This window comes from Moschus berezovskii, chromosome 19, assembly GCF_049115385.1.
Source record: "Moschus berezovskii isolate FMDL1 chromosome 19, NW_MosBer_1.0, whole genome shotgun sequence".
Lineage (NCBI taxonomy): Eukaryota > Metazoa > Chordata > Mammalia > Artiodactyla > Moschidae > Moschus > Moschus berezovskii.
The window spans coordinates 75,238,599-75,266,217 of record NC_142478.1 but is presented as its reverse complement, the minus strand read 5'-3'; the positions used below and the strand labels follow the sequence as shown (position 1 = coordinate 75,266,217).

General features: G+C 58.1%; 1 protein-coding gene across 7 annotated transcripts; it reads right to left on the bottom strand.

Annotated features, from left to right (window-relative positions):
- Nucleotides 1-1,967: 1,967 nt before the first annotated feature.
- Nucleotides 1,968-25,377, bottom strand: KLHL22 (kelch like family member 22). 7 transcript variants are annotated; one of them, XM_088828400.1, is made up of 10 exons: nucleotides 25,227-25,377; nucleotides 24,687-24,883; nucleotides 24,006-24,195; nucleotides 23,395-23,737; nucleotides 15,606-15,858; nucleotides 10,545-10,710; nucleotides 9,564-10,282; nucleotides 7,691-7,883; nucleotides 4,563-4,796; nucleotides 1,968-2,759 (listed from the first exon to the last, which is right to left on the bottom strand). In XM_088828400.1, the coding sequence occupies exons 5-10, from the start codon at nucleotides 15,830-15,832 to the stop codon at nucleotides 2,394-2,396; spliced, it is 1,905 nt and encodes a 634-aa protein (XP_088684526.1). In that variant the 5' UTR covers nucleotides 15,833-15,858; nucleotides 23,395-23,737; nucleotides 24,006-24,195; nucleotides 24,687-24,883; nucleotides 25,227-25,377; the 3' UTR covers nucleotides 1,968-2,393. The 7 variants fall into 7 exon arrangements, with proteins under 7 accessions (XP_088684526.1, XP_055260858.1, XP_088684528.1 ...); XM_055404883.2 differs by lacking the exon at nucleotides 25,227-25,377 and having other exon boundaries at nucleotides 24,687-25,004; XM_088828401.1 differs by lacking the exons at nucleotides 1,968-2,759; nucleotides 24,687-24,883; nucleotides 25,227-25,377 and adding an exon at nucleotides 2,766-4,467 and having other exon boundaries at nucleotides 24,006-24,299.
- Between the last annotated feature and the right edge of the window lie 2,242 nt (nucleotides 25,378-27,619).

The window sequence follows — 27,619 nt, the reverse complement described above, 5'->3', positions numbered from 1 at the left end:
GCCTCAGTCATGTGGGAGCACATCAGGGAGGAGGAGAGCTGGTCAAAGGCCCTGACAGGCCCGAGGCTGTGGGCACTGCCAGGCTGGCTGCAGGCGGGGTGGGCGGGAGCCCTGGGGTTTGGGCCCCCTCCATCAGCCCCACTGGTGAGGGATGGGGGTGGCCATGGGCAGGGTGGTGGGGAAGTCGCACTTGTGTGTTCATGAACACAAACACTTCTCTGGGGCAAGTCAACAGGCCAACCACTTCCGGGCAGCCCTGCAGGCCGCGGCCCGATATCCCAGAGCCCTGGCCCCTCCCACGGAACCCCCATTAACTGCCCTCTAGGGTGGACTAGGGTGGCCAGCAGAGGTCCGTGCGGCCGCTCTGTCCACCCTGCTCCTGGCTCTAGAGGCGTCGCCCAGCTGGACTGGGTTCACAGACGAGAACCTCAGACTCCATCACCTCCCTGCCCCCTCCAGCCCCAGAGCTCCTTCGGGCCCCAGCTCTGTGACGGGCACCCCCGGACTGTCTGAATGCCTCAACTCTCTACTTGCCCCTGGCCATGTGCCACCTGTGTCTGCTGCCCACAGGACCGTCCCCACTTGTCTCAGGCCCACCTCGCACCTAATGGTGAGTTTCCCAGCCCCACCCACGCCCCCGCCGGGAGCCTAGGTACAGGCGGAGTGGGGGACTGTCCACCTGCCTGGCCTGTGCCAGGTGGATACCAGAATGAGGACGCGCCCATACAACTGGCCAGCATACAGGCTGACGGTGGAGGCCAGGAGCCTGGGCCTAGCGGGGGTGGCTCCTGGAGGAGGCCGACTTTGAAGGGAGAGGGTGGCATGAAGGCTCAAGAGCAGGCCAGAGCCTGCCAAGCTGGCAAGCGGGCTGCCTGGGCTCAGGGAGGAGGGAGCGGGCTGCTGGCCGTGCGCCAATGCTGCGCTGGTCCATGGCAGGGCCTGGCTGCAGCCAGGTCTTAAGAACCCTTTTGGGGCTCATGTCTACCCGCCCCATGCCCTGGGGGCCTCACAGACCCCCCTCCATCTCCTGCGGACCAGAGGCCTCTCGCAAAGCCAGGCCTTGGTACCTGGCTGGGGAGACAGCTGCGGCAGGCCCGGACACTGGGGCGGGGCAGACGTCTTAGCCCTTCTTCACAGAAACCTCCGAGGTCTGCAGGGACTGTGACCCTGACCTGCAAGGTGGTGGCAGAGACACAAACTGGGGTCCCCACCCTGAGCTCATCGTCCTGCACCTCACCCTTGGGAGTTGGAGAATGACCCTGGAGAAGTGGCCATCCTGTCCCATGGGAAGGAACCACCCGGGTCAATGCTGGGCTCACTGCTTCAAGTGTTAAGTACGTGATGTCATGTGGGGTGAGGGAGCCGGGCACGTTTCCTCAAGGGTACCTGGGCCCTGAGCCAGCAGTCACACACAGCAACTGCCCTGTGCCCACACCTGTCCTTAGGGCACCCTCATGCCCTTCCACCCACCAAGGAGGGCACACCGCCCCTCTGTCACCCTCCTCCATGACAGCGCCAGCACGTGGGCTCTGGGCAAGGCTCGGGGACAAAAGCAAAGACGCAAAGTGGCGGGGGTCTGCAAAGGTGGGTAAGAGGACCCCACAGGAGCAGACTGCGTTCTGGCAGCTGGGCCATGCGGAAAATGGCGTTGGAACCCCCGCCCGCAGGCCCCACCCACTCAGGAGGGTCCTTGAGGCTTACCTGGAGGAGACACAGAGGCCCCTCTGCTCGATGTGCTCAGATACAGGAGACAGGCGCCCCCCCGAGGCTCTCCTGCTCTCCCCCCACCCCCCAGGTGCTGGGCTTTCCTTGGCACCAAGACGGCCACCAGAACCTTGGTTCACAGGAGAGGTCCTCAGCGGGAGATGCTCTGGCCAGGATCAGCAGACAGGGACAGGCACCCCCCAGAAGCCATGCCCCAAGAGCTGAGAGCGGAAGTGAGGCCCAGGCCAAGGGAGAGCAACGCGCCTCGTGAAAGGTGCTTTATTTCATGTATCAACAACACGGAGGCGAGAAGGCCCAGCTGCAAGACCCTGTTATCACAACCAGCCTCGGGCCCCTGGCTGGCTCTCTGCTCCCACTTCCGTCCCGGGAGCTGCTGGGCTGGTGATGGGCCCAGCCTGCACCATTCCTGCCCACAGGAGGGGGGACATGCCCCATCCCCAGCTCCCTGGGGAGAAGGGGCCCTCTCAGCCCAACAAGGACTAGGACGACAGGTGGTGCACCAGCCCCCAGCCACGCCTGCTGAGGAGAGGGCCTGGGGACCTTCAGGGGACCAAGCCCTTCCCAAAGGGTTCCTGCCACAGGTCTGCAAGCCCCCAAAACACCTGCCCACCTGCCAACGGGCGGCGTGCGGGACGCCTGGGATCTCCCACCCCCCCACCCCCGGGACCCTAGTCCTCGCTGGAGTTATCGAACTCCTCCCAGTCAGACACACTCATCACCTCGGAGGCGAAGTCTGGGTCGGCCTGGCTGCGGTCAGGGGTCCCCCGGGGCGGCTCGAGCAGCAGGGACCGCGGCAGGGTGAGCACGCAGGCGGCCAGGCCTGAGATGGAGTTGTCCAGCTGCGGCCCCTCCTCCCAGCGATCCTTGCCCGCGTCGTAAATATGCACATAGCCCGTGCGGCTGCCGCGGTTGTGTGAGCGGCCGCCCAGCACGTAGATCCTGCTGTCGAGCACGGCGATGCCCGGCTCCCCGTGCCCGGCCGGCAGTGGGCACACGGAGGACCACTGTCCAGACCTGCAGCTGTAACAGGCCACCTGCAAGGCAAGGTGCGGGCTCTCAGAGGGCTGGGGGACCCCCAGGGGGGCTGCGACCAGCTGCGGTTCTGCGCCCCCTCCCCGGCCCCTCAGGCGGCCGGCGGCCCCAGGCCCGCGGGTGTCTCCCCTTTGGCCTGGGGGTGCTGACTCACTCCCCTCCACCGCTGAAGCTGAAACTCAGAAGCCAAGCGCACGGAGCGCGGGGGAAGACACACATAAAACGAGGAGACAGGCTTGCTGAGTCATGATGGCCATCCACGTTCTCTTGGGAAGTGCCCGGTGGTCCAGTGGCGAGGACTCGCGCTTTCCCTGCTGGGGCCCCCAGGTTCAATCCCTGCTCAGGGAACTAAGATCCCACAAGACGTGGTGCGGCCAAAAAAGAGAAAAAAAAATCGTCTACAAAGCTACCCTAAATAGTAAACGTGGGAACCGGGGGAAATGTTCAACCTGCTAGTAATCCAAGAATTGCAAAACAGAACCTCAGGGACAAACTGTCAGCTGTTAACGAGCAGCCACTGGGCTTCCCCGGTCGAGCGCCCATATGACCACTCAGGGCAGCAACGTGCGCAGCTAGCAGAGCCACGCGGACGCCAGCTCTGCTCCTCCCGCTGGGAAGAGGCCTGGCCACCAGGGGCCTGAGCCGGCCTCTGTGGGCGGGTGAGCATAGGGACATGGACACAAGCGGAGGGGCGACCCTGGATCTTTGGGGGACCCCTAATCGCACAGCCCTTGGAAGCAGCAGGAGACGTGTGAAGGCCCAAGATGGGAGGGGAGCTGCCGGCTTGGAAGAGGAAGGGGCCTGAGCTCTGCTGACACCCTGGGTAACAGGACGCCGACCCTCGCCAGGGAAATACCCCTGGACTGTCGTCAATCAAGTCACAGACTGTCACCACAGGCTCTTGTGGGTTTACGTCACTGCATTTGTGGTGGTCTGTCCCAGCTGCAACAGGAAATGAAACGCTGGAGCCTAGTGGTTCTCAGCACTGGAGGGTCCCATCCGGGAACATCCAGCTAAGTGGGGCTGAGGGCCAGGGAATCTGCATTCCTGATGAGTTCTCTCCTGATGTGGGTGCTGCTGGCCCAGGAGCCACATTTCAAGGACCACGGCTCTCACCTCAGGAGGTGACCCAAGATACCCAAAGAGCTCCAAGGAGCAAACGTTGCCTCAAATATTACCTGAAATGGCCACAACTTGACCAACCCCAACGTCACCAGTCTGATGGAACTCCGCACAGCCACTGGGTGGGGTGGGGCGGCCCTCAAACGAGAGGACACACCCACAAGCGCCAGGAGCCGGGACAGGTGGGTGGATGCTCTCTGACCTCAAGTAGGCAGAGCCCTCACACAGGCAGGAGGGCTAACACTCCAGGCAGGGGGGCCAGGTTTCAGGAATTCTTGTCCCCCTTCTCCATTTTCCCAGAGTTCTGCAATGTGGTTATACTAACTTTATAATTAAAGCTTTTAATAATAGTGAAGACAGGTGACACTCTTCTCTGTGATACGCTAGTGGTCGACACGTGCCATTTGTCTCAACCCCGAGTGTGCATCCCCAGGAGTGACCCCAGGCCAGTCGAGTTATCAGCTGTAAGGACACCACCCTGTGGTGGGGGTGCCAAGCGCCGGGATGTGGTGGGCGCAGGGGCTGCAGGAAACCTCGCTGCTCTGTTCGGCTTGGCTGCGAAGCTGAAGCCGCTCTAGGAAATGCAGTCTAGTAAACGGGATCGTATCCCATGTCTCCCCCGCACCCCGCTTACTGCTGTGGCCAGCTCCTCACTGGCACCCGAGGAAGGCGGCCCCGCTCACCTGGTGCACGTCCCTCCGATAGCCCGCGTCATTGTTGCTGCCCCCGATCACGTATAGCTTGTCCAGGAGGGTGGCCATGCCGTGCCAGGCCCGCCTTACCGGGCCGTCGGCCAGCGTGTGCCAGGTGTCGCTGCCCGGCTCGTAGCAGTGGGTCTCCTTCAGGTAGTCCTCTCCGCGGCGGCCGCAGGTGACGTACATCTTACCGTCCAGCGTGGCGCCCGCGTGGGCGTACACCTGCGGCCAGACAACCGCTGTGTGTGCGTGTGCCGCGAGGACCCCGACTCCTCCTCCTGGCCGTCTGCCCGGATCCTCCCTGGATGCCCCGTCCCGTCCCCAACGGAAGATGATTCCAGGGCCCAGAGGAAACCATCACAACCCCATCTTCACAGAGGCCTCCCGACCCCAACTCCCGCCAACCCTCCAGGCCTGTTATCAGCATCTTTTTCTGCTCCGATACAATCCTGCGACTTTAAATATGGTGAATCACACTGGTTAAATTTCGAGTATGGAACCAGTCTTGTAATCGGCTCTATTTGTTCACGAATTTGTTTTGGAGGGAGAGGGGAACTTGCTAACATTTAGTTACAAATATTCACATGTGATTGTATCTATGACACACTTGCTCTTTGGGGGAGAGGCTGCTGTCTTGTATGGGTTTGGTATGACATAATAACAACTTCCTGAGGTGAACTGAAGTATTTTCCTTCTTCCGTTTTCTGGAAAAAAATAATCGGTATTTTCTTTAAAAATCCGCTAAAATTCTCCAGTTCATCTATCTGGGCCTGGACGTCATTTCCTTAACAGGTACAGGGCCATTCAAATGATCCGCTTAAGTTTTGCGGGTGTTCCAGCAGGTTGTTTCTGAGGAACTGGCGTTTCACCTCCTTCTGACAGGGTTTTACTAACGCGCCCTCGTCCCCCAACCGTTCCTGACACTTCAGCTCAATTGTCTCGGCTTCTCCCTCAGGCTTCCCAGAGGTTTGCCAGCTTCACTGATCTTGTGAAGACCTGGTCTTTCACCGATTTCTCTGTTGTTCTTCCTTCAACTTTGTTGGTTTCTGCTCCGGTGTTTCTTCTTTCCATTCTTCTGCTCGCTCTGGGTTCACTCTGCTCCTATTTTCTCGGTTCTTCAGGGATGAGTTTAGATCACTCATTTGAGATTTTCCTTCACTAATGAATGCTTTCAGTGCCATAAACTTCCCTCTCAGCACAGCTTCAGCTGGCATGCCACAAAACTTGACCTGTTCTTTTCATTTTCACTCCGATCAAGGTCCCCAGATCCCTTGCTGGGCTGTCATCTTAAGTCAACCTTTTGAGTTTTCTCAGTTTTACACACACATCCAGAGTCCAGGTAGTACTGAGCAGGAGGAAGCAGGAAGGACCTTGAGACAGGTGTGAGTGTGGGCCCACCCTGCCACGGGCCCTGCGGAAATCCTGAACGCCCCTGCAGGGGCTGTACACCCACGTCTGCAGACCCGCGGGCCCCCTGGCCTGGCACTGCCCCCGAGCCGATCAGAGCTACCCCCGGCCAGCACGGCCCTGCACTCACACACCTCCATTTCTGGTCTGCCTCCCAGAGCCTGGCTGCCAACCGGCCGTGCCCTGAAACTCACGCCTGTCACGTCCCTCCCACAGCCCACGCCTGGACTACCCGTGGGCCGGCTCCCTCGACCCCCACCTCTCCACACGCGGTCCCCTTGCTTCGCCTCCTCCTCCCAGCCTGGAAGGTTCTTTCTGCTTCTCCCAGTGGCTGCCATTCCTGGATGTGGCCTCACTGACGCCTCCCCGCCCCCACAAACAGTCCAGCAAGGCCCTCCTCGAGCACCTCTGGGCTCGGCCGAGTCCCCGCCCGATCTGTGCAGTGACCGAGAGTGCTCTCTCCCGCTGGGCTCAGTCACTGCCACCACTAGATCCCCAGGGCTGCTGAAGGACCAAAGGGAGGAGCCTGGCCCGGGGAGGAGCACCGGCTGAAGGCCGAGGCTGCCCCTCCGTGGCCAGGCTGAGAAGCGCAGCCTCCTGTCCAGACAAAGAGCCCCTGGAGCCCCTCCCGCTCTCCCCTCCGCGGGAGGTGGGGTCCGCCAGTGTCCAGTGAGTCTCAAGGACCCCAGTCTCTCCCCAGCACAATATGCCCCCTTCTCCTGAACAGGCAAAGAATGCTCTCCAGAAGGGCTTCCTCCCCAAAGTGGCCGAGGAGTGGGGGACCTGCCGGCTTCCCCGGCCTGGGAAGGAGCCCTGGGGGCGGGGTGGGGGGGAGTCCTGGCCTTCCATGGGGCCACACAGGCTGTGGAGGGGAGCTGGGGGGCTGGGGAAGGGGGAGCAGTAAAGGGTGGGGGGAGGGGAGCGGAGGGGAAGGGGGAGGAGGGAAGGAGAGGGGCAAGGGGAGGGAAGAGGAGGGGGGGGAAGGGAGGGGAAGGGGAGGGGAGGGGAGGGGAAGGGAAGGGGAGCGGGAAGGGTCAGGGAGGCAGAGTGCCCATCCAGCCAAGGCCTCGGGCGAGACACAGCCATCCTTCCTTTGCTCTGCCTGGTGCCCAGAGGTGCTCACAGATGCTGCGACCCGGGGTGCAGCACAGACCAGCAAGGGCCCCTCTTGCCCTGAGGTCCTGTGTCTGATTTGGGGGCCAGGGTCTCAGCACCCCATGTCTACAAGCTCAGAGAGTCACCCCATTAAAGCATCACCCCTGCAAGATGAGCAGGTTAACGTGTTCAAGCTGGAACAAAACAAGGTACTGTGCAGGACACACGGTTTACAGAAACACAAACAGGAAAAACAGCACTTCTGACATGTTTCTGGCTTTGTGAAGGACCTACCCTCTGGGGGTCTGAGGCTACGGGGTCCTGCCTCTCCCGTGCCCCCCTGGACATGGCCCGGCTCACCTCGGCGGAGCCAAGAGACAGGCAAGGGGAAGGCTTCTGTCCACACTGAACCGCAGGGTTACAGCAGCTGCCAGGGGCCAAGGTGAGGAGACCCAGAAGAGGGTGGAACTCGGGAAGGGGCCTCTCCCAACGCCGCTGGGAGCCCCCACCCAAGGTCAGGGCACAGCTCGTGGAGGCAAGAGGGCTCTGATCCTGGGCCTGGCCCGGCCTCCACTCTGTGAACCTGGGAGGGTTCCCTTTAAGGGCTTCCTTACCTCCCTCTTGAGCGGGGCCACGTAGGCCCAGGAGTTGGTGGCGGGGTCGTAGCGCTCCACGGCGGTCAGATCGTTGTGGTAGTCGCGGCCCGCCACTGCGTAAACGTGGCCACCCAGGACGCACACGCACAGATCTGCATGCTCCTGCTGCAGTGGCTGGATCTGGAACCAGCGGTTGTGCCTCGGGTCGTACCTCGTGGGACAGGGGACAGCGCGTTAGCAGGCCCCTCCCCCACCACGCCCCCACAGCCTGGAGGGCGGGGCCAGGAGCCTCCTGGTGTGACTCATGGCGGCTTCGAGACCCTCCGCAGACCACCCCGAGGTGCCCGATGGCTCTCCCTACAGCACCTCCATCTCACCGTCTCACTCAAAGGTCCCCACAGCTCTGTGCTCACTCAGGGAGGCCCCCAATTATGGTCTCTCAACTGGATGCCTGGGCACAACGGCCTCCAGCCAGACACCCCATTTTGAGCCTTTGCCCAAACACAAGTGAAATGCACTGGGCAGTCGCTGCTTCTCGCCGCGGCCCCTCCCTGCCAGCCAGGAAGACCACACAGAGCCGGGTGTGAGCAAATCTGGGCCTCAGCTTTGTTTGCCCGGCTCCGCGCCTGGTGGGGTGGCGCCGCCTGCCAAGGGAAGCCACCACGAGGGGCCGTGGGGCTGGCACGTGTGACGAGGGCACTGAGGCCCACGTCGGTGGTCCTGCGCCCCAGGGCACCTGGCTTGGGGTGGATCACAGTCGATCTGCCCAGGAAAGACCAGGCCGAGTGAGGCGGTCAGTGGTGCAGCTGGTCACTTGCGGGCCGGGCATCACGGCCCTTGGTGCTGGCACCTAGGGCCTCCTTTCACTACAAATTAGGAGACAGGCCAAAGGGAGCAGAGCAGCTGTCAGCCTGATCCCGGGGAGGAGGGCAGGGCCACAGAGGGGAGGGCGGGGCCACGGAGGGTCCCTGGTGGCGCCTTTGAGAACTGGCCCTGTCAGGTGGAGGCCCAGCCGGGACGGGTGGCTGGGGGAAAGGGCATGAAGGCATGGTTTCCCCCTTTCTGAGTACCCACTTCCCATCGAACCAGAGAGTGTGCCAAGCCCTGGATCTCTCCTGCATCCTGGGGCAGCGACAGCAGGGTAGGCTGAGGGCCGCTGTGGCTGTCTCCTCCTGGCCCGGGGCATTGCAGGCTAGGCTGCAGGCTCTCGTTCCGGTGGCACATGAGGGCTTCGGCCACAGTGGGGTTTGGCTGGCCAGACCTGCCCCTGAGCAAGGTCGGCACCAGCTCACAGCTGCCTCAGGCAGCCAGCTACCTGTGTCTGCCGTGCTGCCTGTCCACCTGTGTGGGGGAAAGCTTCCCAGAGGCCCCAGATGCGGAAACCAGCCTGGAAGCCTCCAGGAGCGGAGGCCAGGGTGCCTGTCCCACTTCCCCTGCTCTGGCCCAAAGGAACATGCTCGGAAGATCCCAGCCTCACAGACAGAAAGCACGGCCTGCTCCGGGACCTCGCGCCCGGCACATGGCTGACAGCAGAGCTGGGGGTGCAGGGATTTGGCCTGAGGTGTGGTGGGGCCTGTGGGCCTGCCCTGGCCCCAGGCTGAGGACTCTGTGCTGGGGGAGCGGGGTGACAGGCAGCCACCTTCCAAGGAGGTTGTGCAACTAGGAGAGCAGGGCTAAGGGCACAGGAGAGGGAAGCTGGGCCAGGCTGCAAGGGCAGAGGGCACCAGGGCGGTCGTGCTCCCAGGCCCGGACCCCCCTCCTGCCACGGCACTCCCTGCAGCCCTGCGCCCACCAGATGACAGGGGCGCCTCGGGGGTGTGGGTTTCCCGGGAGAGGAGACAAGAGTAGGAGGAGCCAATGCCACGGGCAGCCCCCGGCCCAGGACCCCTACCTCCAGCAGCGGGACTCGGCGCGGAAGCCCTGTACGTTGTTGTCCCCTCCAATCAGGTACACGAAGTTGTTGAGCACCGCGATGCCCTGGTTGGACATGCGGGGCGCCAGGGACGCGGTGAAGTGCTTCCACTCCCCCAGTAGCGGGTTCAGGTACTTGGCCTGGTCGCTGAGGACGGTGGACGGCGTGGAGTGGATGCCCCCGAAGCCCACGACGCACTGGAAGTCCGAGCGCAGCTCGGTCTGCGGGCCTTGCAGGCTAGGCTGCAGGCTCTCGTTCCGGTGGTACATGAGGGCTTCGGCCACAGTGTCCCTCAGCGGGCTGGGCTCCAGTTTGTCGTGCAGCCGCTGCAGGACCTCGGCTTCCATGAGGGGGAAGCGCACTGTCTCTAGGAGCTTGGGCGGCTCGTGCAGCGGGAGCTGGTCGGCCTGCACCAGCTCCGGCGGGTAGTGGTAGAGCAGGGCGCCCTCGTACACCTCCGTCTCGCAGGACACCTCCAGCCGGTTGCTGCTCAGCAGGGCATAGACCTTCTCCAGGGGCAGCTGGCGGTACTTGTCAGTCCGTGAGAAGGCCACGAAGTTCTTGAGGATGTAGGCGTCCAGCTGCTCGGTCAGGCGGCTCAGGTCAAAGAGCTCGGCCAGCCGGTAGACATCAAGGATGTTGTCCTCGTCCACCCAGGGCGTGAGGAAGTCACAGCAGAAGTGGATGATCTCCGGGATCTGTGGACAGAGCGGGCTGTCAAGCCCAGGCCAGCTGTCCATGCCTGGAGACTGCGTCCCTGGGGCACCTCGGAGGGCCAGCCCGTGGGGGCAGTCATTGGCAACACCAACTAACAGGACCCAGTGGGCAGCGCAGGCGTCACACCCGGCAAGACTTGCTTTAGAATCGACACTGCAGAGAAGCCCGGTGAGTTAACCCTAAAGCAGAGCCGGGCGGCAGGGGGTGAAGGCAGGGCTCCCCCCCCTCAGGCCGGAGCCACACCTGAAGCTGGCAGGCGGCGACCAGCGTCTCCTGGACGTTGCTCAGGCTGAGCTCCAGCTCGGACGTGTAGATGAAGTGCAGGATCTGGCACATGGCATTGTAGGACACGCCGTGGATCAGGACCTCCTCTTGCTCCATCTCCTTCAGCCCCCCAGCGAACATACCCCTGCGCAGGGAAGACAGGGCACGGCTGGGTGACGCCCATGGGGCAGCCGGGGGGCAGGCCGAGGCTGGCTCGTACCCCAAGCCGTCCCATGGAGGCGCCCACAGCTCCTGACCAAGCTTGGGACCATTCTGGAAACCTCCATCTCACATGGCCCAGGACCTGCATGTGCGCCCCTGGGCATGGGGCCAGCGGGCTTTCTGCTGCGTCCACCCGTGTGATTCCTGGGGCTCAGTGGGAGAAGTCAAATGGGAAACAAACAGTAAATGTCCTCCGCTCAGCATCCCTGCCCCCGCAGCCACTCAACACCATAAACCGGTCACGGGGCCGACTCCACAGTGAAGCGAAGTGGCAAGACCCCCCAAGCATGGAGCTAAAGCCGGAGGACAGAAAGAAGGCAGGGCACTGCCGGGTGTGGCGTCACGGCCAAGGACCGGGACGGGACTTCTGGCAGAGGAGCGGCCAGCCCGAGGCGCACCCGGGAGGCGTCCTGGGCCACGTGCTGCCAGGCAGGGCACCAGGCAAGAGAGGCGCTGTCGGGAAGCTGATCCCAGGTCTGACCGAGGAACTTCGGACTCCAGGCTCCATGGGGCAGGGTTGGAGAGGCTGCAGCGTGGGCAGGAGGTCCCGGCAGGCCTGGGGATCTGGAGGGGAGACCACCCTGGGGCTGACCGAGGGGAGCCGGGACCCAGGGGCGAGAGGGGTCAGCGTGAGCCCACCCTGGCCCCTACAGAGCAGGCACCTCTCAACGTCCCAGCAGCGGGGTCAGTCAGGGCCCGGAAAGAGGAGGCGGCAGTCAGGGAAGCCTTGGGGCTGAAGCGGGACAGCAGCACACTGCCAGAGTGGCCATGTTCCATCTCGACACACACACGGACACACGCACACACACACTCACGAGACTGAGAGGATATGAAAGGGTGAGAGGCTCCGTCCACCCTCGGTTCCGGCCCCCAGCCGCCCTCCTGGGGCGGCACCATCCCGAAGCAGGGCCCACGCCTGGATCCGCACCCGGCTTCGCCTTCACAGGGCGCCTTGGAACGGCCTGGATCATCAGTCCCCACAGGGCTGCCCCTGGGCAAACACAACAGACGTAACCACGTGCACCGGGGTCCCCGTGGGCTCCTTCTCATCTCCTGTGATTTCACCCAACGGCTGGCTCTGCCCCAGGAGCCAGCGGGAATGCCAGGATCAAGTCCAGGAGAGCCACTGCTGGGCCAAAGGGTTCCACACGCGCTCGCCGGACACCTCCACCACAGCCTGTCACGAAGCCCCACCCAGGGGCGGGGGGCCTGCCCTGGACACCCCGAGAAGCAGAGGGAGAGGACGCTGGCTCCAGCCGCCAGAGGGCGAGGGAGAAACCTGGCAGCAGACGGACAGACAGAGGCCTGGGTCGCGGGTTTAGCAGCTGTTTCCACTTTCTCTTCCAGAGTGCAGGTGCTTCGCCCACTTCCTTTTAGACTCTTATCTCGTCAACTTAAAGAAGCTGGAACCTCTGTGCATCGCTGGTGGGAATGTAAATTAGTGCAGCTGCTGTGGAAGACAGTTTGGGGATTCCTCAAGACACGACACACAGAATTACAGAACGTTCCAGCAATTCCACGTCTGAGTACATGCTCCCCCGAACGGAAAGCAAGGCCCCCAAGAGACATCTGCGCCCCATGCTCACAGGAGCTTTCCCCACAAGAGCGCAGAGACGGGAACAACCAGTGTCCGGTGACAAAATGAGCAAACTGCAGGGCATCAAATGGGAGAACGTTATTCAGCCTTGACGATCTGACAACCGCTACAGCCTGGATGAGCCTTAAGGACACGATGTTCGGCCAAAGAAGCCAGTCCTCAAAGGACAAATATTGCCTGATTCCATTCATATGAGGTCCCGAGAGCAGTCCTGGAGACAGAAGCACAAGGGGCTGTACAAGGCGGCTGCCCGGGCTCGGAGGAGGCCGTGGGAACTGTTTCACGAGTACAGGATCCGTTTTACAGCATGAAACGGCTCCGGAGGATTGCATCACAAAGTGGCCGCACTGAACACGGCTGCAACGGCCAAGCTGAGAGGCTTCTCAGAAATCACAGGTCAAAAAAAGAGATGCTCACCACGTGTCCAGCAGGCGGGGAATGACCAAGTACGCGGAGGGCACAGACCGCGCGCCCGAGAGCCCCGTGGCCGCAGGCAGATCCAGCCAGCCCACCCTAAGGGAAGTCAGTCCCGAACGTTCCCTGAAAGGACTGAGCTGAAGCTCCAGTACTGTGGCCACCTGATGCGAAGTGCTGCCTCGCTGGAAAAGACCCTGATGCTGGGAAAGACTGAAGGCGGGAGGAGAAGGGGGCGAAAGGGGATGAGATGGTTGGATGGCATCACAGACTCCATGGACTTGAGTTTGAGCGAGCTCTGGGAGTTGGTGATGGACAGGAGGCCTGGCGTGCTGCACTCCATGGGGTCGCGGAGTCGGACACGCCTGAGCGACCGAACAATGAGGACAATGGGCAGCACAGACCAGAGAGAGAGCGCAGCTCACAAGCACACAGCACCAGGGGCACCGGCCGCCTCGGCCCTGTGGGGCGGGCACGCCTCCTGTCCGAGTTCCTCCCAGCCCCGATACCTCCTCCACATCCCTGAGACCAGGCGTGTCTCAGAATCCAGCATGTTTCAGCCCGAGAAAGCACTTATCTGCCGCACGTATGACATCACGACCCTCCATGGGAGTCTAAACTCAACATCTCAAATCCGAACACCTGTTTCCTAACCAAAAGTATGATATAAATAAAGAAGTCTCATCTCAGTTCAGGACAGGTTGCATGGTTTAATGAACTTGTGCCAAACTTTAGATTTTTTTAAAAAAACAAACAAACAAACTGGTAATGCAGAAGAATCCAACTCTCCCCGTCCTCTCAGAGATCAGTTGTCTAGACAGACGAGACAGCTCTCTACCAACAAAACAGCTCTGGGGGACCTCCGGAGGGCAGGGGCAAGGATTAGCAACACACTGGAACCCAACAAAACAAACAGAGCAGCTCCGAGTATCAGAGGTTTGGAGTGGAGAAGTATGAAACGGGCTTTGCAGGAGACACGGTGTGGCGGGTGAAGATTGGGTGAACGCGGTGGGAGGGCAGGGTACAGCCGTGCTTGCCAGGTTTTCCTATTCGGACAGCGACTCACCAGCGGGGACGGGCGCTGGACACGACTACGTGCCCCTCACCTGTCTGGAGAGGACCACACGCCGGCTCAGGCTGGTAAGCACCTTGCATCAGAAGAGAGGTTCCCTAATGGGGAACCAGCTGTCCTTCTGTGTGTGAGTAAGGCCCAGGGACGGGGGTCTGTTGCCCCATGAACCCTGGTCTCATGGAGGGTTTCACACTCTGATTCATAAAGAACTCAGCTTCCCCTATGTTGGCTGACACCGCAGAGCAGACCGGGGGGGCTATCAGCCCCGGCTGCACATTGCCGAGAGCCTGGCAGACACCCCACAGGATGTCCCCCACGGGGCCCAGCTGCTGGCCCACTGCCTCCCAAGGCCTTCACTTCAGCCCTGCTCGTGTCAGAGACCTTCCCCGGTCTCACTGCGTTATTTCAACGTGAGTCAATAAGCGAAACGAATAATAAAGAAAAAACCCGCTGAAGCTTGGGAGTCATCATTTCACACGTGTTTATCGGAGATAAGTCTGGGTTCTCCCTGGTCTCAGGGAGAGAGGGTGTCAGCCTGCACAGTGACCAGGCAGGAGAAGAGAACACCTCCCAGGAGAAGCCCGCCCAGGGACAGCTGCCAAGGGCTGAGAACAGCTCCTGGAGGACGTGGGAGACACGGGAGGCCTCCCGCAGGCAGGAGAGGCGGTGCCCGCCACCGTCCTGCAGGAAGAGGGCCATGACTGGGACCGACAGCCGATGTGGGGAGAGGAGCTCCACGTGGAGGGTTTTCGAGGGTGCGGCCCTGACCTTCTGGGCTCCGAGGCCTCCCTGAGGGGGTCCTGGCAACTCTGCCCCGCCCACTGCCCAGGATCTCAAAGATTGTAAAGAGTGAACGCCCATGAACCGAAGAAACACTGCCGTCCCTGGACATGCCTGCCCCAAGGCGCCAGTCACCACTGAGTCGCCCTCCCCTTAACCTCCTTTCGGAGCACAGGCTGTGCTTAAACCATAAAGAAACATTTTGCTCATTACCTCCTAAAATCCAAAGACAGAACCACAGCTAAGCCTTGAAGAGAAAAGGACCCAATGGAATGGAGCCGGAGCAAAGGGTCTCAGGCCCAGAGCCCTGTTCACCGTGGCGGCAGGCGAGCCGCCCCTCGCCAGGTCAAGTCAGGGTGGAGGCACCCGCTCTGCCCAACGTGCCCAGTGCTGGGTAAGCCTCAGGCAGGAGACTGAGAAACTCGGGGGGTGAGAGCACCCACAGGGAGGGTTGGGGGCCGAGGCCCGCGGGATAAGGAGGCATGAGCGGGAGGTGGCCGGCCCGGTAAGCGTGTGAACACAGCTGTGTGGACGATGTGCGTGCAGTGCTAACCACCAGCCTCGGTCCTCATGGAAGTCCCCAGAGGAGCCGGGGCCCGAGTGGGCCTCCTGACGGTGTTACAAGAACACTGCATGGGGCTGAGACAAAGGCATAAAGCCTCATAAGGTCTTGAAAAAAGGTGGTGGTTACAAAGGCAGAGAGAGCAAATGTGGCCCAGTGGGAGCAACAGGTGTCCAGCTCTTTGTAATACTCTTCTCAACATTTCCACGGGTCTGAAAGTTCTTTTAAAATGAAATGATGGGAAGCCAGAGTAAAGTAGAAAGAAAATATGTACCACACCAAGATACTGTACTTACTGCTGGAACGTTCATTCTGAAAAACACAGTACCATACGCAGAGCCAAGGACAGCAGCTCTAAGACAAAACTAGAAGAGAGAGCGCGCGCCTACTGACCGGAAGTAGTCGCAGGAGGCGGCCAGCAGGATGCGGTGGGCCTCGAGCTGCTTCCCCTCCACCACCAGGACCACGTCAAAGAGGACGCCGCTGTCCCGCAGGGCCAGCAGCCCCCGGAGCAGCGCCTGCGAGTGCTGGGCGCTCCGGTAGGTGCTGCTGACGCAGTGCGAGTGGGAAGGCTGCGTGGGCAACTTGCAGAGCTGGGCGAACTCCTGCTCCTCCGCCATCCTGACCTCAGCTCCGCGGCTGTCAGCTGGCAAGACACGGGGGGCGAGCGGTGAGCCCGGGGGGCCTCGCAGGGCTGGCTGCTCTGCTTTGGGGCCTCCCTCACGCTCACCCGTGCTTTCCCTGGAGTTTCAAGCCTCTAGTCCCCTCTTCCCTCCCACCACAGTCCAGACTTGAGGCCTCCTTCCTCCCGACCTGTGTTACTTCACAATTAAGAAGTAATTTCATCTCCTTCAGTGTCGCTGAGACAGAAGGTTCTAGAGACTGACCGACCCATGAGAACCCAGCCGGTGGACCCCCTGTGTGGCGAACCTCAGTGTGAGGCCCCTCAGCCAAGGAAAGGGGACTAAAGACAGCCAGTCCCTTGGGGCATTCTAAAATTCCTAGAGGACAAACACAAGGACCGGCGCAGACCAGTTCTCAAGGGCTCTTCCTCTCTCCGATTGCGAAAGAACACTGGGCTCCCCCACGCAGGAACAGACGCAAAAGGAAAAAAAGACACCAGGGGCCTCCTAGGAGATCCCGTGATTAGAACTCTATGCTTCCACTGCAAAGAGGGTGGGACAGATCCCTGGTTGGGAAACTAAGATCCTGAACGCTGAGCCAACCAGAAGTGACTAGGGACAGCTTGCTGGTTCGGTCAAGGGGCAGCCAGTCCGTCCTGCACCAAGTTGGGGGGTCGAGCTGTGCACCCTCCAGGCCACAGGACATGAACATCTAGCTTCCCCACCTCACGTTCCTCCACGATCCCCTCCCCTAATGTGCTGCTGCTTCAACCCCCCTACTGGACCTTTGAAAGAAAAAATGAGAAACAGATTCTACTATAAACAAAAAGGTATATGATGAAACTTAAATTTCCTTCCCACTTACGTCCCCAACCAGACTGCCTCTCAGAGGAAAGTATTCTACTTCCCCCTCAGCATCGATGCATTTGCAAGCAAAGCTGTAAAACTAAATTCCCCCCGTTTTAATAGATGCTACACCTTTACCTCATATCCATCCCACAGTCCACTAAATGGTTAATCCTATTTTATTTAACCAATCCTTTTCAGAGAGATGTTTAGGTTTCCTCCAATTGTTTGCTGTTGCTAACTGTTTTGCACTGAAAATCAGAGATTTGCACTGTCTGTGGCAGCTAAATGAGGAATATTTACTGGATACAGAGCTGCTGGGTTATCTTAATTTGACTGTGTAGTGGATCTTTCAATAGATACTGCCAAATTGCCTTCCATAGAAGGTGCACCAATGTATTCTCCCACCAGCAAAGTGAGAGAACCAGGTTCCAACCAGTGTGTAGGACACCAAAAGCGTTTCTTATCTTTGCTGACTTAACAGTTGAGAAAAACAGCACTTCACACTGCAACTTTGTTCTGGTAACTGACGGAAATTTCAAAAAATAAGAAAGTAGAATGCCGCACATCCTCTAGGACTGCCTTCCCACGCCTGTTTTTCTGAAATAAAAGTCTGTATACTTTGGGAGCTCACTTTCTGGCACCTTCAGCGAGGCCCTTCCTTAGACTCAGTATACCCTCAACCCGTAACGATCCCAGTCATCACAAGCAAGGCCCCGTGCGCAGTGCTGTTTGGGCCAGAGCTACTGAGGGAGGAGGGAGGAGGCTTCACGCCCCAAGCAGGTAGAAACTCAAGGACGCTAACATGCATTTCCGTAAACTCATGGGTGACAGGGTCGGATCATCCCTGAAGAAATGTCCGAAGACACCCTGTACTGAGGAGGCACCCCAGTCCTCTGCAGGGCCCCAGTCGGCGTCTGCACGAGGCAAGGTCTGCAACAAAGGGAAAGGGGGTCCCAGTCCCCTGGGGAGGGGGGGACCGGCGGCGCGGACCGGTGAAGCGCTCTGGGGCGTCGCGGCCGCGGGGCAGGGAGGCGCCCGGGAAGAAGGCGCTGGGCCCGCGGCGGGCAGAGAGAAGGCCGGCCCTCCGGGCCGAGGCGTCGCGCTGGCAGCATGGCCTCCAGGGCGGTCCGGTTCCGTCCGCGCCGTGAGTGCGGGCCCGGGCGGGCGGGCCGGGGTCCAAGGTCGCGTCGGGGGGGACGGCGCCCGACCGGCCGCCTGTTGCAGGGCAGCCAGCGAAGCGCCAGGAGGCGGCCCCGAGAGACGCGCGCGGGGCGACAGGCCCGCCCGGGGCCGCTCGTCGGCGCCCCCGGGGCCCGCCGCGCCCGAGGGGTCCCGCCCGCCGCCCCCGCCACGTCAGGCCGCGGCTCGCCTCAGGCCGCCGCCCCCACCCCGCCTCCGTCTGCTCGGGGCCGGCGCCCCGCCTGCCCGCGACAGCGCCCGCGCGTCCGCTCCGGGCCCGGGGTCCGAACCCGGCCCCGCGCACCGACACGCCCGCCGGCCCGCGTCCACCGCTCACCTGGCGCCGCCGCAAGCTGAGGCCGCACTCGCGGGGGCGGGGCGGGGCGGGGCCGCGGGGCGTCACGTGGGCACGCCGCGCAGGCGCCGCGAGGGCGCGGGGCGGGGCCTCGGGGCGTCACGTGGGCGCGCGGGGCGCGGGGCGGCGGGCCCGGGCCGCGGAGGGGCGGGGCCCGGGCCGCGGAGGGGCGGGGCCCGGGCCGCGGAGGGGCGGGCCCGGGCCGCGGAGGGGCGGGGCCGCAGGCGTGTCGCGCGACCCGACAGAGGCGGAGGGCCCCTGGCTGCCGAAGCTCCGCGCGGTTCTCGGTTCTCGGTTCCCTACCCCCTCGCCCGGCGCGGCAGACCCAGCGAAGCCTGAGGACGTGAAGGAATGCGTTCTGGCAAGGGGTGGCGCCCTGTAAATCCGTTTCCTCCTTCCTCCCCTCTGTCTCTCCCTCGAGGTCCCCTGAGTCGCCCGCCGCCTGCTGGGCGCTGGCGGGGACATAATCACCGCCAGTGTGAACAGGTGTGTTCCTGTTTATCGAGATTCTAGAGCCAATCTTGGAGAAGGAAATGGCAACCCACTCCAGTGTTCTTGCCTGGAGAATCCCAGGGACGGGGGAGCCTAGTGGGCTGCCGTCTATGGGCTCGCACAGAGTCGGACACGACTGAAGCGACTTAGCAGCAGCAGCAGCAGAGTCAATCTAGGAAGTCAAGAAATACCTGGCGTAACAGGCAAACTTGGCCTTGGAGTACACAATGAAGCAGGGCAAGGCTGGTACAGATTTGCCAAGAGAACGCCCTGGTCATAGCAAACACCCTCTTCCAGAAACACAAGAGAAGACTCTACACAGGGACATCGCCAGATGGTCAACACCGAAATCAAATTGATTATATTCTTTGCAGCCAAAGATGGAGAAACTCTATACAGTCAGCAAAAACAAGACTGGGAGCTGACTGTGGCTCAGATCATGAACTCTTTATTGCCAAATTCAGACTTAAATGGAAGAAAGTAGGGAAACCACTAGATCATTCTGGTATGACCTACATCAAATCCCTTATAATTATACAGTGGAAGTGACAAATAGATTCAAGGGAATAGATCTGACAGACAGAGTGCTTGAAAAACTATGGATGGAGGTTCGTGACATTGTACAGGAGGCAGGGATCAAGACCATCTCCGAGAAAAAAATGCAAAAAGGCAAAATGGTTGTCTGAGGAGGCCTTATAAATAGCTATGAAAAGAAGAGAAGTGAAAAGCAAAGGAGAAAAGAAAATATATACCCATTTGAATGCAGAGTTTCAAAGACTAGCAGGGTGAGATAAGAAATCCTTCCTCAGTGATCAATGCAAAGAAATAGAGGAAAACAATAGAAGGGGAAAGACTAGAGATCTCGTCAACAAAATTAGAGATACCAAGGGAACATTTCATGCAAAGATGGGCTCAATAAAGGACAGAAATATTATGTACCCAACAGAAGCAGAAGATATTAAGAAGAGTGGCAAGAATACACAGAAGAACTGAACACAAAAGATCTTCACGACCCAGATAATCACGATGGTGTGATCACTCACCTAGAGCCAGACATCCTGGAATGTGAAGTCAAGTGGGCCTTAGGAAGCATCATTACTAACAAAGCTAGTGGAGGTGATGGAATTCCAGCTGAGCTATTTCAAATCCTGAAAGATGATGCTGTGGAAGTGCTGCACTCAATATGCCAGCAAATTTGGAAAACTCAGCAGTGGTCACAGGACTGGAAAAGGTCAGTTTTCATTCCAGTCCCAAAGAAGGGGAATGCCAAAGAATGCTCAAACTACCGCACAATTGCACTCATCTCACACGCTAGCAAATTAATGCCCAAAATTCTTCAAGCCAGACTTCAGCAGTACGTGAACTGTGAATTTCCAGATGTTCAAGCTAGATTTAGAGAATGCATAGAAACCAGAGATCAAATTGCCAACATCCGTTGGATCATCAAAAAAGCAAGAGAGTTCCAGAAAAACATCTGCTGCTGCTTTATTGACTATGCCAGAGCCTTTAACTGTGTGGATCACAACAAACTGTGGAAAATTCTTAAGAGATGGAAATACCAGACTGACTGACCTGCCTCTTGAGAAACCTGTATGCAGGTCAGGAAGCAACAGTTAGAACTGGACATGGAACAACAAACTGGTTCCAAATAGGAAAAGGAGTATGTCAAGGCTGTATATTGTCACCTGTTTATTTAACTTATATGCAGAGTACATCGTGAGAAACGCTGGGCTGGAGGAAGCACAGGCTGGAATCAAGATTGCCGGGAGAAATACCAACAACCTCAGATATGCAGATGACACCACCCTTATGGCAGAAAGTGAAGAAGAACTAAAGAGCTTCTTGGTGAAGGTGAAAGAGGAGAGTGAAAAAGTTGGCTTAAGCCTCAACATTCAGAAAACTGAGATCATGGCATCCGGTCCCATCACTTCATGGGAAATAGATGGGGAAACAGTGGAAACAGTGACAGACTTTATTTTGGGGGGCTCTAAAATCACTGAGGATGGTGATTGCAGCCATGAAATTGAAAGATGCTTGCTCCTTGGAAGAAAAGTTATGACCAACCTAAACAGCATATTAAACAGCAGAGACATTACTTTGCCAACAAAGGTTTGTCTAGTCAAAGCTATGATTTTTCCAGTAGTCGTGTATGGATGTGAGAGTTGAGAGTATAAAGAAAGCTGATTGCCAAAGAATTGATGCTTTTGAACTGTGGTGTGGAAGACTCTTGAGAGTCCCTTGGACTGCTAGAAGATCAAACCAGTCAACCCTAAAGGAAATCAGTCCTGAATATTCTTTGGAAGGACTGATGCTGAAGCTGAAGTTCCAATACTTCGGCCACCTGATGCGAAGAACTGAGTCACTGGAAAAGACCCTGATGCTGGGAAAGATTGAAGGCAGGAAGAGAAGGGGACAACAGAGGATAAGATGGTTGGATGGCATCACCGACTCAATGGACATGAGTTTGAGCAAAGTCTGGGAGTTGGTGATGGACAAGGAGGCCTGGCGTGCTGCAGTCCATGGGGTCGCAAAGAGTTGGACACGACTGAGTGACTGAACTGAACTGAGTGTAAGTTTGCTTCCCAGCCTGCAGCCGTGTCCCCGCACTCCAACCAGAGGCTCCTGTGTTTGTTTTTCTCCACCACCCCGCAGAGGACAGCATCCTGCGAGGCTCAAGCGCGAAGGCCGTGTCCGGAGGATGAAGAGCTGTGAGGGGAGGACGGAGCTGGGGATGGCTCAAGGTTGAAAAGATTGGGGGCGGGGGGCAACCATGGATGTGGGAGAAAGTAAGCAGAAAAGCACTGTCCTGGCTGCGCACCCCGTGGCGTGGGGCTCCAGACAAGACGAGTAGACAGAGCCCACACAGGAGCTGACGTTCTCAGTGGGAGAGGCCATCCAGGAGGACTTTTGGGAGGTGGTGACCACACAGCTGTGTACCAGGTGAGGACTTTGGGGGGAGCAGAGACAGCATTCCAGTTTGAAGACAGTGTCCGCAGATCCAGTCTAGCGAGCGGTCAGCCGGCCCCCAGGAATTTCTAACCATGAAAGGAAACTTGGAGACCAGACCCGGCCCTCCAGCCTGGGTCAGCCTGGGCAGGCAGATGCCAGCTCATGTTGCAGAGACTGACCTGGAGGGGCAGCAGGGAAGCAGTGGCCTCAGGGGGGCAAAAAGCAAGTTCGGAGGGCAGTGTTGGCCGGAAACCTGGGGAGGAGGCAGGTTCCCCAGTACCTGTAGAGGGGAGTGATGCGTGAGGGAGGGTCAGCCCAAGTCATGGTGGGGGACAGCCGAGCTCCCCTCATCACAAAGAGACCGGAGCAGGAGCGGGTTTAGGGAAAGACAAGGCCCTCCAGGGGTGCAGGACGATAAGGAGGCCGCAGATGTCCAGCTGAGGGCCTTTCTGGGGGAGGGAGTCATGCCCTTCTGGAGGTGATACACCGAGCCAGGACAGGGATGGGGAAAGGAAGGTGAGCCGAGTGCAGAGCACACTGGTTTTCCAAGGGCACCCAGGGGGCAGGGAAGGGGTGACCACAGAGGCCCAGTGGGGCTGGGAGAGGGAGTCCTCTACTGAGGGTGGCAGCAGCCAGCCTGCAGTGATCGAGCTGTGAGAGGAGACAGGCTTCTGACGGTTCTACAGATGCAGAGAGACACTGGAGGAGGACACCTCCTGGGTAGGAGCGAGGAGCTGGCGGGTGGGGAGCGGTAGGCTGAGTGAGGACAGCAGGCCCGGAGCAAGGCCGGGCGCTGGCCGGGGACTGTGGGGAGAGGACACGCCCCCGTCTTCTCCGAGCTGGAGGGACCGTTATCTCAAAATACAACCGGCTCCAGTCAGTGCCCCCCACACGGGGACGTCCGCAGGAGAGGAGGGCAGGGTGGGGAGGGGGGCTTCAGGCAGGGACAGCAAGATAACCTGGTGTCCTCCCAGGGACGTGTCCGCTTCCAGGCAAACCCTCTGTTCCCCGAGGGTCCGAGCTCTGACTGCTCCTGCATGGCTGTGCTTCTGCACGGAGAACAGGGCTGGCGCTCAGTAGAGGGAGAACAGGAGGAGCGAGGTGAAGGAGAGAGAGGTCCGAAGCAGAGACGCCAGGCAGCAGGCTAGTGTAGAGAACGGGAGGTCTGAGGACGCCCGCGGGAAAGGGCCTCACAGGAGAGCATTGCCGTGTTTGTCTGCAGAACAGTTTGATCACAGCCGTGCTAAACAAAAAGCAGGTGAGACCGGCGAAGACATTGGCAGCAAGTGGCGAAGAGTCTGTGAAAGAGTTCATCCAGGGAATCCCCTGGAGGCCCAGAACGTAGGACGTGGCGATTTCACTGGTCAGGGAATTAAGTATACCGCAAGCTGCACGACACAGCCAAAAATAAAAATTTTAAGTACAAAACAATAAGAAATGATTAAATGAGTGGGAATGAATGTGAGCAGTTAACACTCAAAAGCGGACAAAGCCCAGAGAGTTCCCTGGAGGCCCAGAGGTTGCACCGCCTGGCTCCCAATGCTGGGGGCGCGGTCTCATCCCTGACTATCAACAAGACCCCGCACGCTGCAGGGCAGCGAAGCCCTGGCGCCCTGCAGTCAGGGAAGCCCGTGCTCCAAGGGGCACGAGCCCATTTGCCACAACCAAGACCAGACCAAATAAATAAACAGATATTTTAAAATATATACATCAGTGAAAGTGATAAAAAACAAACCTGCAAATGACGACGAACATCAGTGAATGTATTTGTAACGTAACTGACAATAATTATTCGGAACACGTCAGGAAGTTTCTTTCCCGATGATTTCCTTACTCTCCGCTGACCTGGGTCTCGGCTGCTGCACGGGCTTTCGTCCAGTCGCGGCGGGCTGGGGCCACTCTCCGGCTGCTGCCGGGCCTTCCCTCTGCGCCGGCTTCTCGGGGGCACAGGCTTCAGCAGTGGCAGCACACGGGCTCCGTTGCCCCTCTGCCCGTGGGATCTTCCTGGACCGGGGATCGGAGTGGTGTCTCCTACTTTGGCAGGTGGACCCTTAACCACTCCAGGGACTTTTCTGTTTCTAAAAGTTAATAATTAGAAAGTCAACCAACCTGAAAAATGATAAAGGGTCTTGACTGGAAGCTCACAGAAGAGGAAGTCCCAGCGGGCATAAACAAAGGAAGTTGAGTTCAATGACAGTAACACTCAGGAAATGTGAATGTTCCACCTCACTCTACCATGCTGGTAAAGAAAATACGATTCTGACGCCTGTGGGCACAGTAAGAAAGACTCCTCAGGAAGACTGCTGCCGGCGTCAGGGGCGCTCGGCGAGGGAGGGGCCCGCTCACCTCCGAGTCCAGCGGAGACATCTAGGGCCACAGTGAGGGGCCGCTGAATGGAAGGCCACCAACGTGAGGAGGGCTCGGGGGCAGGAGGGTCCTTGCTGCCCCGGCCAAGCAGGAGTGAGGAACTCGCTCAGGCATCAGGGCTGGGTATGCTCCCGGAACCAGTCGGGCCAATAGCTTTATCTAGGCTGGGCTAGGCAGTCGGGGGCGGGACAGGTGCAAAATGAGCCACTTAGAGTGGCTTACAAGCGCGCCTGCAGGGGCTTCCCTGGTGGTCCAGTGATCAGGGGATGCCGCTGCGCCGCTGCGCGCAGGACTGAGCTCTCGAGCGCATCAGCGAAGACCCAGCGCCCACAACCAGGACCCGATGCGGCCAGATAAACAGATTTTAGTTCCTTTCAAAAAAAAAAAAAAAAGCTTGGAAGATCTTTGACTCTCCTCCCACCAAGGGGTGAATCCCAATCTTTCTTCCTGTCCGTGAACGTGGCCTGGACTTCCAGACTGGTTCTAGGGGACAGCATGAGACACAGGGAAGCGGGTGATTGTAAAAGGCCTCCAGCCTTGTATCTGGTTCTGTCTGTGCTCCGTGAGCCCTCCCCCTGGCCCCTCGTAAAGACAGTCAGGCAGCCCTGAGGAGAGGCCTGCATGGACCCCAGAGTTCTGTCAAAACCAGCCCCCACTTGCCTGCCAGGAGCCAGCTGTCTCGCGATCAGATCCTCCAGCCCAGCCAGGCCGTGTGAGCACGGTGATCCTCGGTGTCCCATAGCTGTTTGGAACCTCACGAGACACTGAGCCAGGGGCTTCCCTCTGGTCCAGTGGCTAAGACTCTGTGCTCCCAATGCAGGGAGCCTAGCTTCGATCCCTGGTCAGGGGACTAGAACCTGCACGCCACAAATAAGACCCAGCACAGCCAAATTAAAAAAACGAGAGAGAGAGAAAAAAGAAAAAAAAAGAAGACTGAGCCAGAACCCATCTCAGCCTCTCCTGAATTCCTGACTCATAGGAAGCCTGGAAGATAACGGATGCTTATTATTGTCATTTTCAGCCACTTGGCTGTGGTGTAATTTGTTACATAGCGTTACATAACTGATACCTAGAACTATTGGTATTGGCTACCAACATTTAAATAAATGCTCAGTGGCTCTCTGCAAAGCAGCAGTGCCAGTTCTGGGTATCAGAGGAATGCCCCAGATGAAAGCAAGACAGTGTATGGAGGGTACTCACTGCGGCAGGCGTATCTTCAGCTGTGAAAAGCAGAACAAAAGTGGAAGTGAGACAGGAGGGAAGGGGCAGGGAGCAACCATGACAAGAATGATACAGCCATCGAGGGCATGACATTAACTGGTTAGAACCAAGTAGGTCCAAGTGGCAAAAGCTCTGACTTCCAGTGGACCTTGAGTCTCATTATGAGCTTATTATAATCCATTAGCTAACTGACACGGCCACTGAGGCCAGGACAGTTCCCAGGTCAACCATAAAAGGCCAGAAAGTAGACAGTCGTCTAATTCCTGGAAATCCCTACCCTTTCGCCAGGGAGGCCTGGTGTGCTACCGCGCTACACTCCATGGGGTCCCAAAGAATCGGACACAACTGAGCAACTGAACTGAACTGAAGCCTTTCCCCGAAGGAGTTTAAATAATCCTCCCACGTAGCCACTGAGATTTGTTGTTGTTCAGTCGCTAAATTGTGTCCCAACTCTTTGCCACTCAGCATGCCAGGCTTCCCTGTCCTTCATCATTTCCTGGAGCTTGCTCAAACTCAAGTCCATTAAGTGGGTGTTGCCATCCAACCATCTCACCCTCTGTCATCCCCTTCCCCTCCTGCCTTCAGTCTTTCCCAGAATCAGGGTCTTTTCCAGTGAGTCAGCTCTTTGCATCAGGTGGCCAAAGTATTGGAGCTTCAGCTTCAGCATCAGTCCTTCCAAGAATGTTCAGGGTTGATCTCCTTTAAGATGGACTGGTTGGATCTCCTTGCAGTCCAAGGGACTCTCAAGAGTCTTCTCCAGCACCACAGTTTGAAAGCATCAATTCTTCTGCACTCAACCTTCTTTATGGTCCAACTGTCACATCCATACATGACTATTGGAAACACCATAGCTTTGACTAGGCAGACTAGCAAAGTGATGTATCTACTTTTTAATATGCTGTTTAGATTTGTCACCCAACCTGTAAAAACTAAACACCCCACAACCCAGGACTGTCTCACTCTCTGACAGGGACGCGTTCTGTCCATGTGAATAAACTGGCTTTCAATCTAGTGTGGCTCACTCCTGGATTCTTCCCTGCATGAGGCCAAGGCTCCTCACTTGGCAGCTGGTCCCAGGGACTCACCTGATTTCCGGGACATGACCATCCTCTCACACTCCCTTCTCTGGAAACATGTGTCCATAAATAAACCAATTTGGTACCTGACCTGAAGCAGGTAATTTAGAGGCTATGATGTGGCAATGAATTTTTTTTTTTTAAACCAAGTGACCAGGGATACAACCCAGGCCCCAGCAGTGAAGGCACCAAGTCCCAACCAATGGACCGCCAAGGAATTCCCAATAACAATTTCTTAACTTCACCAAATAGTCAAGTAATCGCATTTCCAAACTGTTCTCTACATGTCCTTCCTCGCTGAATTTTGAAATTTATTGGCATCAAGGTTCAAACAAAGTCCTGGCATTGTAGACAGGTGAGGTACCTCTGGCTGGCCTTCGCAGGCAGCGCTAGTGGTAAAGAATCCTCTTGCTACTGCAGGAGACATAAGAGATGTGGGTCAGGAAGATCCCCTGGAGAAGGAAATGGTACCCAACTCCAGTATTCTTGCCTGGAGAATCCCATGGACGGAGGAGCCAGGAGCCTGGCGGGGCTACAGTCCATAGGGTCACAAAGAGTCGGACACGGCTGAAGCGACTTAGGATAGGGTACCTCTGAAGTCTCCCTTTGTTTATCTTTGGGTTCCCCTTCACGCGTATTTTCCTTCTTCTTCTTCTTTCTTTTCTTTTTTAGGTAAGAAGTAGATTTATTCGGATTCAAAAAGAAGCACACTCCGCAGAGGAGTGCGGTCTGTCGTTGAGGGAGGGTGCGGCAGCTCGTATTTTTCTTCTTGTTGAAGAAACTGGATCCGGAAACTGGATCCTTTGTTTTGCAGCTCACACTACCTGGATTTGCAATTCGCAATGTGACAATCACTGCTGGGCACACGAAGTGCTACCTGCTTGGGAAAAAAAGGTAAAAAAAACCCTGTAAAGATTATGTGACATACTCTTAGGGAGAACTGTGGGCTTCAAGAGAGAACTGGGCATCGTCTGGACCACACTCTTCTGGACTATCAGATTTCCTTGGCATTGAACTAGCTTACAACTCTGTACATTACTGATAATCACAGTGCAGAATAACTCTTGTCTCTAGACGTGAAATTCTGCCACGTGGGGGGAGCCCGTTGATCTCTCTCACCCACCGTGGGAGAGGTCAGTCTTGCCTGTATTTGCATGTTCATTTTGAAACGGAGCAGGACCCTGTGGTCCTTGCCCCCAGCTGCCACACCATGTCCTACACCTGCCTTTTGTCTGTAGAGAACCTTAGTCAGAGTAAGTTTAATCAGATAAATGAGAAATGCAGAAACAAAAGAGA

What these genes read in the sequence shown, in the direction of transcription:
- KLHL22 (XM_088828400.1), bottom strand. Translation starts at nt 15,832, where the DNA reads ATGGCGGAGGAGCAGGAGTTCGCCCAGCTCTGCAAGTTGCCCACGCAG. An exon ending in TCGCCGCCTGCCAGCTTCAG is followed by an intron (nt 10,283 to 10,544) that starts GTGTGGCTCCGG and finishes CTCTGTCCACAG; the next exon opens with ATCCCGGAGATCATCCACTT. An exon ending in ATCGGAGGGACGTGCACCAG is followed by an intron (nt 2,760 to 4,562) that starts GTGAGCGGGGCC and finishes CTTGCCTTGCAG; the next exon opens with GTGGCCTGTTACAGCTGCAG.